Source organism: Fundulus heteroclitus, chromosome 20 (assembly GCF_011125445.2).
Source record: "Fundulus heteroclitus isolate FHET01 chromosome 20, MU-UCD_Fhet_4.1, whole genome shotgun sequence".
NCBI lineage: Eukaryota > Metazoa > Chordata > Actinopteri > Cyprinodontiformes > Fundulidae > Fundulus > Fundulus heteroclitus.
This window is the reverse complement of record NC_046380.1, coordinates 5,681,777-5,696,589: the sequence shown is the minus strand read 5'-3', so window position 1 is coordinate 5,696,589 and position 14,813 is coordinate 5,681,777. Positions and strand designations below refer to the sequence as shown.

General features: G+C 37.8%; 1 protein-coding gene across 2 annotated transcripts in view; it reads left to right on the top strand.

Annotated features, from left to right (window-relative positions):
• rspo4 (R-spondin 4) overlaps positions 1-14,813 on the top strand; it is a 67,900-nt gene that overhangs the window by 31,975 nt on the left and 21,112 nt on the right. The window contains exons 3-4 of one of the 2 annotated variants that reach the window (XM_036124586.1): positions 3,308-3,445; positions 8,529-8,735. In XM_036124586.1, coding sequence (XP_035980479.1) covers positions 3,308-3,445; positions 8,529-8,735 — 345 coding nt within the window. The remainder of the gene's footprint in view (positions 1-3,307; positions 3,446-8,528; positions 8,736-14,813) is intronic. The other variant, XM_036124587.1, reaches the window with a different exon arrangement.

The following is a 14,813-nucleotide window of genomic DNA, read 5'->3' as shown; positions in this document are numbered from 1 at the left end:
CACACACACAGTGCTAATAATAAGTGTGCCTGTTTTATTCAGGACACGCCGTGTTTGTTGGGGCCACTGCAATATTCACATAAATGAGGATTGTAAGAAATGCAGCTTGAAATATAAACTGTCTCCAGTTCATTTAAGTTCTTATTTTTACTTCCATAAATAATAATTGCTTTGTGTTTGCTGCAAAGAATGCGGTTTACATTTATTTATTTTTTTACATAGACTCAGTGGGACCAAGAACCAGACGGATTTCTCCCACCTTTAACCTGCTGCAATCCCAAAAATCTCAAAGTGGCGATGGCAAAAAGAATGTGTTAATATTTTAAACTGACAATATGCTGCGTTGAATGGATAAATTTTTGTCTGTTGTTAGTTATACTCAGTTAGGTGCCTGGCTCCTCACAGTCTAACTATTTTGTCTCGGTTCCTGTTTTTCCTTGCTAATCTGGCTGAAGAATATTTCATGTTCTGTTTCTGCACAAAAAATCTCTCCATCAACAACAAAAAATCCATCCATAAATTTAAGAAAGGGCCCAAAAAATAAAAACAAGCTTTTTGTCCGTATTGAAGAATGCAACTACGGCTGAAAGTGTTGGAGGTCCCAGCCCAGTTAAGCTGTGGAGCGTCAGTAAATGGGTCAAATTTAGCCATTAAAATTATTAAACAGTCACTATTTGATCAATAATAAACTATAATAATGTTAGCCACTAAATATACTGTACATATTTACATTGGAATACATTTTTGATAGGATCTATTAATATTTTGTTTCTAAAATCTTACTGTAGTCTTTGAATAATAATTTCTCACATTTCTCAATAATATTACTTTTCAAAAAAATGTTTGAGATGAACTGAAATGTGTTAATTTTTTACTTTTAGACGACTTTTTTTGCTCAGAAAGTTGTTCCTGGCTTAACTAAAGAATGAACGTCGGTCACGAGCTTTTGAAATGCACAATTAACTCTTTAAATGCACATGAAACTGCATGAAGCAGATTTTGCTTCTGCCTTCCATCTGTTGCTTAACTCCATGATTTATATAAAGAAAGCCATTATAAAACCATGAATAGATGTTTATGAAATCTTCAGCTTATTGTTTTGTGTTGGTATTTTTCACATTCGTAAAGTCCTTTGCAAAATGGTATCAGATAAACCAACAGAAATTAGATCATAATACTGAAGTGGAAGGGAAAATACATTAGTTTAAAATATTCAACAAAAATAGAATGAGAAAAGTGCAGTGTTCACATTAACTCAGCCCCCTTTAAACTTATACCCCAAAATAAAGTCCTGGAAAACAGTTATCAGTAAAATCAAAACAAAAAAAATCCACCCGTGTACAATTGTTTTTCAACTTAAAGTAGGGCTGCGGCATCATGGGATACGTGTTCAACATGAGCCTGAAGCTCCTGGGTGGGTTAAAGACCTCGATAGCTACATCACTGCAAAAAGGAAACTCAAAGTAAATTTGTTTATTCTTGCTTGATTTGAGCAGCTAAATAAGACTATTTGCCAATGGAATAAGATTTTTGCACTTAAAATAATAACTCATCTCCATCATCTTATTTCAAGTGCAGGTTATCTAATTATCTTATTTTACAGGTAGAAATACTCATTCCATTGGCAAATAGTCTCATTTAGCTTCTCAAATGAAGTAAAAATAAACTAATTTCAAGAAAATTTTACTTGCTTTGAGTTCCCTTTTTGCAATGGCAGGCCGGTAGCACTTACCCGGCATCTGGTTAAGACCTTCCAGAAGCTCCGCCCCCTGGTGAGGTCTACGCTGCAGTTTGCCTAGCAACCTTGATGGATATCCCCGTCATCTACTTCTTGCATCGAGCTCTGAGCCACCTGGAGGCGCTGTGAAGGTCATTTTTCCTCGTTGGACCGACACCAAGACGACGCGGGAGCTGGGAGCTGTAAGAGCCAGCAGAACCATCTCCTGATCAGCTGAGCTGGTGGTGGATTCTCTGAGGTGCAGATGCACAGATGCTCTTTACAGGAGAGGTCTGATCAAACTCTGCCTGCTGAGGAGACAGAGAGCTCTGGGAATCCAGGCAGCGCTGCTGAAGATCCTTTTTTTTTTTTTTTTACTCTGCTGTGGCATCAGCTGTCTTCTGTGGTGACGTTTGATGGTGCAACAGCTTCAACGGAGAGGAAGCTGCTATTAGATAAGCTCATCAGCTCTAGGATGCTCCATCGACCCAGTGCAGCAGGGGAGTTTATTGGTAGAAAGTTGTGCACTCAGACCTTATTTCCTGCTGTAGGTCGCTGCAGCGGATCATCTACCTCTTCCTCACCCTATACCCATCATCTTCTTCGTTCACATCAACTCTCTGCGCATCCTTCCTCCCCGCATCCAGGCACCTCGGCCTTTTTATCCTGAATAGGCCCACGTTCAACGTCCTTTATCCATTATCTCCACCATCCTTTCACTGTCCTTACGCCTGCAAATCATCTCTGCATTTCCTCTCCTGCACTGCAAAAAGGAAACTAAAGAAAAAAGTAAATTTTTCATATTTTTCCTCGATTTGAGCAGCTAATAGGGCTTTTAGCCAATGGAATGAGTATTCTAACCCTAAAATAAGATAATTAGATATCCTGCACTTGAAATAAGATGCATTTTAAGTGCAAACATCTTATTCCAATGGCAAATAGTCTTATTTAGCTGCTCAAATCAAGGAAAAATATGCTCATTTCAAGAAAAATTTACTTACTTTTAGTTCCCTTTTTGCAGTGAGCTGACGCCCTACACTGCAAAAACAGAACTAAAAATAAGTAATATTTTTTTTAAATGAGCGTATCTGTCCTTGATTTGAGCAGCTAAATAAGATGATCTGCCAATGGAATAAGATGTTTGCACTTAAAATAATAATTCATCTCCATCATCTTATTTCAAGTGCAGGTTATCTAATTATCTTATTTTAGGGGTCAAAATACTAATTTAATTGGCAAATAATATTATTTACCTGCTCAGATCAAGAAAAAAAACACAAATTTTAAATAACATTTTATTTATTTTTAGATCTGTTTTTGCAGTGTAATATACCTGAGAAGTGTAGATTTCCCCCAATAACTAGTGAATGCCTTCAATCAGGCCTACTTCCACTTTGATTTATTATTTCTTTCTTGTCTATTTTTTTTTAAATCCAGGCAGAATATAAAGCCCAATGTTACTTTTGGATAATAATTACATTCCGCTCCACATTCAAGCTGACATACCCTGATTTTATTTCTTAATGACCTCCTTGGTAAAATTCAGAGCCGCTGTTTTTGACGTTTTCCCGATGCTCTTCCTTCTCGCAGAATGCCGCTCGTTGGACTGCGAGCATTGTTTCAGTCGGGACTTCTGCACCAAGTGTAAGCCCGGCTTCAAGCTGCACAAAGGCAAATGTTTGATCCACTGCCCAGAGGGAACCTATGCTCACCAGACAGACTGCCTTGGTAAGTGGAAAAAAAAAACTGCAATATTTGGAGATATTTACAGATAACTGATGCATTACCTTTATTAAACAAAATGGAGTCCAGCGCAGGTTAATTTCCTCTAAATAAATATCAAGAATAAGATCTTGTTGCCTTGGGAAGAAGGACAATAACTAAATATGTTTTTCTTTTTTTTATTATTTAGTTTCCTAAGGGAACAGGTACAACAACTCAGGACATTTAATAGTAATGTGAGCATGGTCGCATCTAAACCAGAAAAATATGCAATGGCTGCAAGTATGAAGTCAGGATAAGGTTGACATAAACTCACCTATATGGTGATTAGTACAAAATAATTATTAAAATCAGCAACGATTTTTGTTCTTAGGTCTATCAAATTTACGGATGTTTTCAGGTTTTAAAAGCACAAATTTAATCAAATGTTTGCAATGGTTATTATAGCTAAAAACTGACAGATTCATGCTCCTAAAAAAAAGTTTTAGTCCAAAATAACATAATGCAACCACTAAATTTAATAAAAATGCAATAAGATCCCAATAAACAGCTCATTAAATAATAATCCTGATCCTAATCATAGTTAAAAATCTTGTTAACCCTTCAAAATAGATGTGCACATCGATTTTTAAGGCAGTTTATATCCTCATTCGTCATAATTGATAACTACAACTGAGTCATCATAAAGTTAGCAGTATTAAGATTAAAGAAACTACTTTTGATCTCAATATTGCTAACTCTAGATGTAGGATACATATTTTTTCCAAATAAAAGCATTTAAAACACAATTTGAGTTTTCCATAAATCAATATTTTTATAGTAAGTATGTTCACATAATCCATAACTGGTGTTCTCATGTTTTTGAACCCTGATTGTGAATATATTTCCAAAATGGTTCCTGCTGTTAAAGTATTTTGAGACATAAAAAAGTTAAGCTTTAAAATGAGTGTTTGTTTTTCTTTTCAAATTAATATATAATTGGTAACTACAGCAGAGGTCTAGATATATAAAAATCAACATCAACAGATTTTCATGATAAACACAGCGAGCGTCTCGGAAAATATCAGAGCATTAATTCGTTTAAGCGAAATTGAGCAGATTTTTGGGTTTCATGGCTAAAAACATCAGAAATGTTCCTTTTGTGTCATAGAAAGCGTAATGTGCAACGATTACTGTGGCCCTGAAGTGAAAACCACACAAAAAAATCTCTAAACGCATGCACAAATAAAAAAAAAAAACACATCTTGAAAAAAATAGCACAACAGCATTACATTGAAAAAAATACAAATTAAACACCACAACAAAACATTGAGAGAGACATTAACTCAATGAAAACACAACTATATATATATATATATATATATATATATATATATATATATATATATATATATATATATAAACAGGACAGCAAATTAAAAGCAAACAACATAAAAAACAGTTACAGCAACATTTTCAAACCGAGGCTTCACCAGCAGAAAATTTGCATTTTGGTGCCCAATCGAACCGAGTCTACCGGTCATAATCTACGGTGTGAAAACAACCGTAGATTATTTTATCCAAGTTTTCTAGTTCGTCTTATTTTTTTCGCGAACCCTTTAGATCAGCTAGTTCTTCTTCTCAACCACTCCTACCTTTCCAGTGTCATTGCTACGTGAGGTTGATGTAGCGGCAGAAAAGAAAATGCATGATAGAAATGTCAGAAACCGTATGAAGCAGAAAAAGTAACCAGGTATTAGTATGCGCCATGTAAACATATTCCATATAATCTAGCGGAAGGTAAAAACCAAGGAAACTGAGCTGCCGTCTACATCAGCCCACACTAAAAAACCCATTCAGGAAACAGTATGCTGTGACAAAAGCTGACCTGAGCCGAGCACCTATAAAAAGTACTGGTCTCCAGCAGAGACGTGAGTGAAACTAAAGCTGTGGCGTGATTAAGAGCAGGCCCGCTCCCTTTTGTGCCTCTCCATCAGCGTGGCTGCGTCGCAGCAGGACGCTTTTTTCCCTCTCACAACCCTTCAAAGCATTACAACGGTGGTTTTTGTTCATCTCAACCCAGCTGATCTTGATCAGTTATGTGTGACTTCACCTGCAGGTTCTTGTTTTGCTGATTTTTATCAGACTCTAATGACTCATAATCCCATTAAGTGGCCGCCTTATGGGACTTGTTAATGTGCTTTTAGTTTAGCCCCTTTTTTTTCCTCTTTTTTTTTGAGGACTCCTAACTTCACCTGGAAACACTCGTTTTTCTTTTATCTGGCTTTTATCTGAGATAAATCCTTTTTGATGGGGCCAAGCTCCCAACATAACACATGATACACATTAAAAATCTTCAGAGAAGTTTTAGGATTTATCTCCATGTCATGCTGCATTCAATCCATCCCTCCTATCTAAGTAAGTGAGATATATGATTGAACTCGGTCATCATTTGATGCTGTTCGTTCCTCCTCAACCGTCCACCTGCAACATCTGCAGCTACTGTTCTTTTTTTTTTTTTTTTTGCCAGCGGAGCCACATCTGGTACTAATGGTGCTGTTTAATGTCTCACTGTTGGTACACACCTTAAGCAGTTCATTCAAACCTGAGAAACGCGGCGACGATCACAAACACACACCGGCACCGTTTGCAGGAAGCTGCAGATTCTTCTAAATGGAAAAAGTTTGCCTTTGTAGTCGACATCGACGCTCTTGAGTAGCCTTTTAATGTTCAATTGGCATTCATCTGGCTTAGATAATTGCAGCGCTGCTGCCAGAAATCAGCATTGAGAATCCAGGACACCACCGCTGAGCTGGTCCCGGTTTATCGTTTTATCTTTATCTGCCACTTTCCCTCGTTGTAATCGGTGATCACCTGCAGCTCACTGCAAAAAGGGAGCTAAAAATAAGTACAATTTTCTTGAAATTAGTATATTTTTCCTTGATTTGAACAGCTAAATAACACTATTTGCCAATGGGGTGAGTATTTTTACGCCTAAAATAAGATTATTAGCTATTCTCTGCCCTTGAAATAAGACGATGAAGATGAATTTTTCCTACTTTAAGTGCAACAATCTTATTCCATTGGCAAATAGCATTATTTACCTGCTCAAATCAAGGAAAAATACATAAATATTTCAAGAAAATTTTACTTACTTTGAGTTCCCTTTTTGCAGTGCTGCAGGTTTGCAACCGTAAGAAAAAAAACATTTACGTGTCTGGGCTTGTTTTTATCTATATAAAATGCTCTTCTATCAACTTGCCCAATTAAATTCATCACAGAAATGTGTCCTATTTTTAGCCAACCAGGCTTTTCCCGGTCGTCTGTGGGTGGAAATGCATCAAACAAACTTCTCACAGACATGACAGATATTATCACTTTGTCCTGGCTTTAAAAAAACACATTCACCTAAAAGTACACTCTGCTTTCAGATTTATCATAAAGCTGATGTCAGTTTTGGTTGATTATGATTTGGAAGACACCAGATATTTACATGCACTGTTTAAAAGACACGTCATTTCTGTCTTACTGTTTGACGTTAAATCAAACTAAACTTTTCCTGTTTCATGTCACTTAGGGCTGAAAATTTGTCACATTGACTAAATGCCAGAATAATGACAGATTTATCCAGAGAAATCGTACTATTTTATTCCAAATCATAAGTTACTTACACTAAGATCACCATGCCTTTAATCGGTGTGGGAAAGCCCAGATGATGATGTCACGGCTTTGTAAGCTTCTGATTGGTCAAAACAACTCGTCACACTGCTTCCTGGTGTGACATCAGGGAAGATGAAGCTTTCCCTCTGACTGCGACATAAACAGATCACAGCATCCAGGGACCGAGATCTTAATTTTTGGAAACATGTCGTTTGGTCTGAGAAATGGACCAAGAGTCCAGAAAAGGTTGTGGAAGAACGTCCGATACGTTTTATCCAGTTACACAATTTAAAAGACAATTCCAAAAAAATGCCAAAAGGAAATGTATGAAAAAGTAGAAAACAAAAAGAAATACGACCTGTTTTGGTATTTAGGAATAAAATATGTGATAATTCTGTTATTCTATTTAGTTTATTCTGATTTATTCTGAGATTGACGTTTTCTGACTGTTTATACTGAATGTAAACATCTGGTTTCATCTGCAGCTGCGAAAGTCCCCCCTAACACACACACCTTCGGCATTCTCTGTTTTGTTGACTCGTAAACTGCAATTTAAATAAATTGTGGAGTTTTAAACATGACAGCAGTCAACATAAGTAGTGCTACCAAAGATTCCTGCGTTTAGAGTTGAAAACATTGATGGAGATCAGTTAATCAAGTTGATTAAAGGCACTTTTTATCCATCCATCCATCTAACCCATTCAAATCTTTTAGCAATCTGGTCAGCCACTAGTTTTGTGTCCTGATACTAGAGCTAGATGATAATTCAATAACAATTTATATCCATCAATAGACTTATATCGATGATAAAAAAAAGTCAATAAAAAGTTCAATAGAATAAAAGTTTTCCTTTGTTTTACTTTCTAGCCATGTAGGTTAATATTACAGTCATTACATGCTCCCAACCAATCACAACGCAGACCCAGGAAGCTCCGCCCCCTTCACAGAGTTCAGAGAGTACACATTCTTTTTTCTTTTTTAAAAAGTTGCAGTTTTGATAAAAAGTTAGTTGAATAAAGGGTTGAGTTTGAATTCAGTGTGTGTGTCTGTATCTAAAAATAGGTTGCTAAGCAACAGCATAAAACGACCACTGCACTTAAAATATATGTTTTGAATTTGTTGATAGTTCTTGAAATGGATCAATATGATTTCTGCTTTTTTTTTCTATATCGTCCAGCACTACCTGATACACAACATTTTTTAATCTCTTTTTACTGTAATTGTTTGTAAGTAAAATAAATTTTTCTTAGATGTGTGAAATCCAGCAAATTAAATTGGAATTTGATGATAATGCGTCTGTGTGGACCTTTCAGTCTGCATGCCGTAACCTGTGAGCCTCAGTCTCCTTCGTTTAACAGCCATTTCTCTTCTTTGTCCATCATTACCACCATTTCCCTTTGTTTCCTTCTGTTTTTTTTTATATTTTATTTGCATCACTTGTTATGTCTAGAGGACTGTTCCCTGGCTCCACTGGGAGAGTGGAGCGAGTGGAGCGTCTGTGTCCGTGACGGCGCCACCTGTGGTTTCAGATGGGGAAAGCAGACCAGGGCCCGGCAGAGCAGCCAGAGTGGGAGAGAGGCCGAAGAAAAAGGAGCGTCGGTCTGTCTGGCCCAAAGTGAAACACAGAGGTGCAGGATGAAGAAAAAATGTCCCACAGGTGAGACAGAAACAGCCCAGAGTCTTTAGCAGCTGTTAACTGAGCAAAAACCTGCAACTTGTTTGTCGTTTTGGTGAACAGCCAACATCTGCGAATTAGTCATGTTTTGAAACAGTTGTGCAATTAATAATGCCAAGTTGGGGGGATTGGACCATTAAAAAAAAAAAATCCAAACTAAGCAGCACCATGAGGTTCTAGATTATACATATCGTGTCTGTGCATCAGTGGAAACACTGCAGACGAGCAGAAATATTCCCGGTTTTGTTGTGGTTGGTTTTGCAGACCCTTCAAAGCTCAGGCTGGGTTGTCTGGTATTATAAAAGCAAAGTTATAACGTTTTCTAACTTCAGGATTGGGTTACTGAGATGTAGCCGAGCCACGCAAACACACAACGCAACAGCAGCTTCCTCCTCTATAAAAAAGGTCGTGTCCAGCTGGTCTTTATTACTGCTGCACTGCGAACATCACAGGCAAATATAAAGATAATAAAAAGTACTGAAAAATCCAATAACCTTGTTCTTTTTAAAGCCAGCGTTGTAAAACTCACAAAAACCTCTTTAAACTAACTTTTCTTCATAATAAACAGCTTTTCGCCAGGAAACAGCAGTTTTGGGCTTCTGTTACAGATGATCATAGCAGATTCATTCATAAGAGTGTACATCTTTAGAGTCTTTTTTGTGAGCTTTTGGGTCGTTTTTGTTACACAAAGATTATTTGTTGTAATTATAGAGCGGCTGCAACATCCCGATAATTCCTACATGCTAATTAACTAATTATTCATAAAGCAGCGTGTGGTCTTTGTCTCTTCTACACTCTTCTACACTGTCTACACAGTCCGTTCAGTAGCCCTACTTTTTCCCCCCGTTGGACCAAAATGTTTTCCATATCTTTGTTCTGTAAATTGACCCACATTCGTACAGCGATGCACAGATCGGTGGGTTCAGTGCCAGCACATCGCTGGAACCGAACTCACAACCTTCCCATTTCTAGACACTGTTGCCCCAGCATCTTGTCCCCACGGCCTGCAAATATTTCCAGGTTGCAACCCCAAATATTAATATCAAGATTTGATTGCCGTAATTATATTGAGATATTGCCGTAAAGACCCAAACCGCACGGTAAAAAAGGATTGGTATCGCCATCACTGCAAAAAGGGAACTAAAAGTACGATTTTTCTTAAAATTAATGTATATGTCCTTGAGCAGGTACACTGCAAAAAGGGAACTAAAAGTAAGTAAAATCCTCTTGAAATGAGTGTATTTTTCATTGATTTGAGCTGGTAAATCAGACTATTTGCCAATGGAATAAGATTTTTCGCACTTGAAATAAGATGAGGGAGATGAATTGTTCTTATTTTAAGTGCAGGATATCTAATTATCTTATTTTAGGGGTAGAAATTCTCATTCCATTGGCAAATAGTCTTATTTAGCTGTTCAAATCAAGGAAAAATATACTAATTTCAAGAAAATGTTACTTTTAGTTCCCTTTTTGCAGTGTAAATAACATTATTTGCCAATGGTAATATTTTTACCCCTAAAATAAGACAATTTGATATACTGCACCTGAAATAAGATGGAGATGAGTTGATCCTATTTTAAGTGCAAAAATCTTATTCCATAGGCAGATCAATTAAACTTGCTGCTCAAATCAAGGACAAATACACTAATTTCAAGAATATTTTACTTACTTTTTGTTCCCTTTTTTGCAGTGCGTCATATTGGGTGAGAGGTGGGGTACACCTTACAGGTAGCCAGTCCATCACAGAGACCCAAACCAAGATAGAGCAATAATTGCTAAGTGGAAGAAATAATGTAGTTTAACAAATTAAAATGTGAAATGTTTTATTTGAATTCAGCCCAATTTGTGCTAATTTCAAGTTTTCTGTAGGATTCCTCTTGTTAGTAATTTAGTTTTTCCACACACATTTTTATCAAGTTTTCACAGATAAAAATCAAAAACTGCTCTACCAAGACAAAATAAGTAAACAAGTAGATTTAATGATAGCAAATGTACAATAAATGAAACAGTACAATAACATTTTTTTTGTAAATACCTTAAGAAAATGTGAATGAAAAGTCAAGACTCTCAAGACACTGTGAAAACAAATGTACGGCGTGGTATTCTTGCCAAAATTAAGATATAGCACACCCAGTGGGCTAGGATGGTGTTAGCCTTGGAGAGGCTAGTGACTAGCATGCCTAAGCTGTAACCCACTATAACAGATGCATACTTTTTTTTTTTTTACAAAATGTATTAATAAATACAATTGACATAAATAATGTATAAGCAACTCGCACGGACAGGTGTTCCTTTGGCAGATCCATAAAAAAAAGGTTAAAAAATAACGCAACTGGACTTTTATTCTGAAGCTGAAGACGTTTCGCTTCCCAGTCAGGAAGCTTTCTCAGTTCAAAATGTCTGGAGTAGTGAGGAGTTCCCAGCTTTATAGACCTGCAGATGAGGCCTCGTTAGAGTTTAGATTCACCTGTAAATTCACCTGGAACTGATTGCCCCAACAATGGAGAGTCGTTAGGCTCCTCGATAGGCTCCTCGTTAGGCTCCTCGTTAGGCTCCTCGTTAGGCTCCTCGTTAGGCTCCTCGTTAGCCTGGCTCACAGGAGGAATGCTGTGGTCACATGCATGGAGGTGTGAAAATCAGGGCTAAACTTGGCAGGAATCAAACCTATAGCTGTGTTTTAAGTCTCTGGAAGTTGAAACCTGAGTCATCCTCCTCTGTTCAAAGTTTTTTTCTCGCTTTACGTAAATTACTTCCTTCACCCTCTCTCACACCATCTGTCCTCTCTGTCCAAAATGTGAACATTTTGGTCCTCAAAGAGTGTCCTTTGTCCTTTAGGTGCAGGTGGACGGCTGAGTCTTGTCCTGAGGAGGTAGCTCTCCTGTGTTGAGCCATGCGTCTGTGGAGAGGTTGTTTGGTTTCTCCAATATAAAGATCAGAAAATCACTGACTGCACTGAACTCCATACATCACTCCACTCATCTTAGGGTTTGGGGTCTTGGGGATGGACCAGCCTCTGTTTGCAATGTACTCAGATGTTGTGTTTAGAGAAAATCCTCCTGAGTTTTTCAGACACTGCATGCAATGTATGTGAGGGGCGATCTGTTCCAGGTGAATCTACATGCGAATCCAAGCTCTAAAAAGCCGGCAGGTCTATACAGCGAAACATCTTCAACTTCAGAATAGAAGTCCAGTTGTTTTTTTTTTACCTTTCTTTGGATTAATCAGGACCTGGATGACTGAGAATCTTCACCAACATATTCCTTTGGCAGAATTTACTGTTATTCTCTCTCTCCTAATTCCCGTCCTGCCTCCATCTTTCTATAGGAAATAAAAAGTTAAATATCAAAGTTCATTAAAGGATTGGCAGGACAAAGAAAAGGCAGTTAAAGGCGCGTGCAGACATGTGACTCGTCACAGCTGGTTGTGGACAGATAACTCACAAACATCTTCTTGAGGTTCTGTGTTCTCGTATGCCGAAAGAAGCCACTTGTATCCTTCACATGAAACGGGGTGACAAATAAAGCGGAGTTTGAAAAACGTCCAAGTTGTCAGCAGGAGAGCGAGTTGTGGTCGGCACAACCAGGAAGTCATTCAGCACAATCACAGATGATGACTGTGCTAGGGAAGGGCTGTGGAGTCGTCCTGGAAGGACTGACTGTAGCCAGGAGTTTAAAACTATTACATCCAACAGTAGGCAGAGGATATTTATGTGTGGAAATTGACCAGGAAAACAGGCTTAAATCAGGCTTAAATCTGCGTCAAACTGAAATGCTTTATGTCCAGAAATGCTCCATACAAGCCTACAAAAAAGTTAAAAAACACAAAACAACTGGACTTTTTAACTTTTTTTGGAATGATCATGACCTGGATGACTGACAATCTTCACCAGCATACTTAGCTGACACTCCACAGGGTAAAGAAACATGCAGCTGTTATCAGATTGACGCTGATTTTCTGTTAAAAAGCATTTACTTTGCGATTATTCTATCAAATCAAATCAAATCATAATGAAATCAATCCCATCTGAAACATCATGGGAGCTGGATAGTTTCGCAATGCTCTGCATGTGCAATCAGCATTCATTGCTAAGAGGGTCTAAACATGTGTGTTTGTCTTGTTAACCAAGGCATTGGATCAAAACAGCTGAACCAAACTAGATTTATTCAGGCTTTCTAAACTCGACTTCTGCCTGCGGCTGTCCAGCGTCTTGGACCTGGTGTGAAGTACTTTGCATTCAGTGTCTAATGACACTGATACTGTTCCTGCAGGGTAACCGCTGGCGGCACAATCCATCCGCCTACATTCAGTCTAACAGGATTACGCTCCTTCTCAACCACTGCATTCCTCTCTGGAACGTCATCTGGAACCACCATCTGTCCAGATTGTTCTCATTTTGTGGTTCCATGATGGTAGAACAGCCTTCGAAATGCTAGCAGGACGAGGGATTCCCTCGTTTCCTCCGAACAAACTGCCTGAAACACCCGAAAACATGCTTACTTTGCACCTCTCTACCTGTTCTAGGACATTAAGGGCTAAAGCAACAAGGTTTCTCTCAGGTTTGATGCCTGCGTGCTGTTTTCTCACTCATGATTGGCTTTGATCTTGTGCTCTGTGGCGGAGGCTCTTAAGTGCAAATATTTTGAAAGCCTCTTGTTGTGTAAATGCTGTCAAATCCAGTTTAGACTGCGAAAAGGAGAAAAAAAACAGAGCGTGTACTCAGTGTCTTCAGCAGCAACAGAAACATTGTAGTGACAGGGCTTGGCTCGGGATTTAACTCTGGATTTGATTAATAATAAAACTTCCGACTGATTAAAGTCGATCTTGGCACCGGGTTTTGGCTGTCCCATCAACCAAGTTGGTTTTGAACAAGAAACTGTGACACGACGCAGAGGAAGGGACAGCAGTGTGAACTTAGGTCAGATCTGCTGAAAGGTGCAGATACCCTACTTGTCTTTATAGTTCCGGCCTGCATGCCTGAGACTTTAACGTAGGGCTTGTCATTGGAAGTAATTATCATTATCACTGTCATATCGTATGTCCTGTGGGATTAGCAGGGGAAGAAATCTGATCCAGGAGCGTATGGTTCTGGGATTGGACCCGCGGGTCTAATAGTACACATCTGGGATAAAAGAGTCCCGTGGCATTCCCCTGACATTCTTCTGCTGAGATCCCAGATTACACAGCTTTAGTCTTTTAATTCTCCATCTCCTGCTGTCTTATTGTCTTCAGATGAAGAGGAACAATATCGGTTGACGCCTTTAGACTGTTTCTGATGCTAAAATGGGCTAAAAGGATTTAATTTAGTCTTTCAGTAACCTGAAATGTTGTACTGTTGGGTAACATTGACCTTTTTTGTATGAACTATTAAAGATTGGAAAAACTATAAATTTCAATCTTACGTAAAGGTTGAAATCGTTAAATGTAACAATTGGAGATAGATTTTTTTATTTATTATCAATTCCGGTATAATAGCAATAATAAAAGACAAATCAAAGAATGCAGATACACACAAAGTTAACAATATAAAAACAGAAAGTAAGAAACAGAGATTGTATAGTACAGGCAAATTTACAGCATAATAAAAAAAATACTCTGCCGTTATTAACAATAGCAAACTCAGATTGAAAGAAATGTGTTGTAGGATAATAAAAATTATTACAGGATATGTATGTATATTTGTGCAATAAAAAAACAGCTGACTATTTACAAGAAACTGAAAAACTATCTTATTAACAGCTGGAATGTAAAAAACTTACTTACCTTTCAGAGTGGCCTTTTATCATGGGCAGTCTAAGGCACACCTGTGCACTAATCACGGTGTGAGGTGGGATGGATTATCTCAGCAAAGGAGAAGTGCTCACTATCACAGTTTTAGACTGGTTTGTGAACAATATTTGAGTTAAATGGTAATATTGTGTATGTGGAAAAAGTTTTAGATCTTTGAGTTCATCTCATAACATATGGTAGCAAAACCAAAAGTGTTTCGTTTATATTTTTGTTGAGTGTAAATAAAATCCAACTCGTTCAAAACTAACTTTGAATCAACTAAATTCAATCATA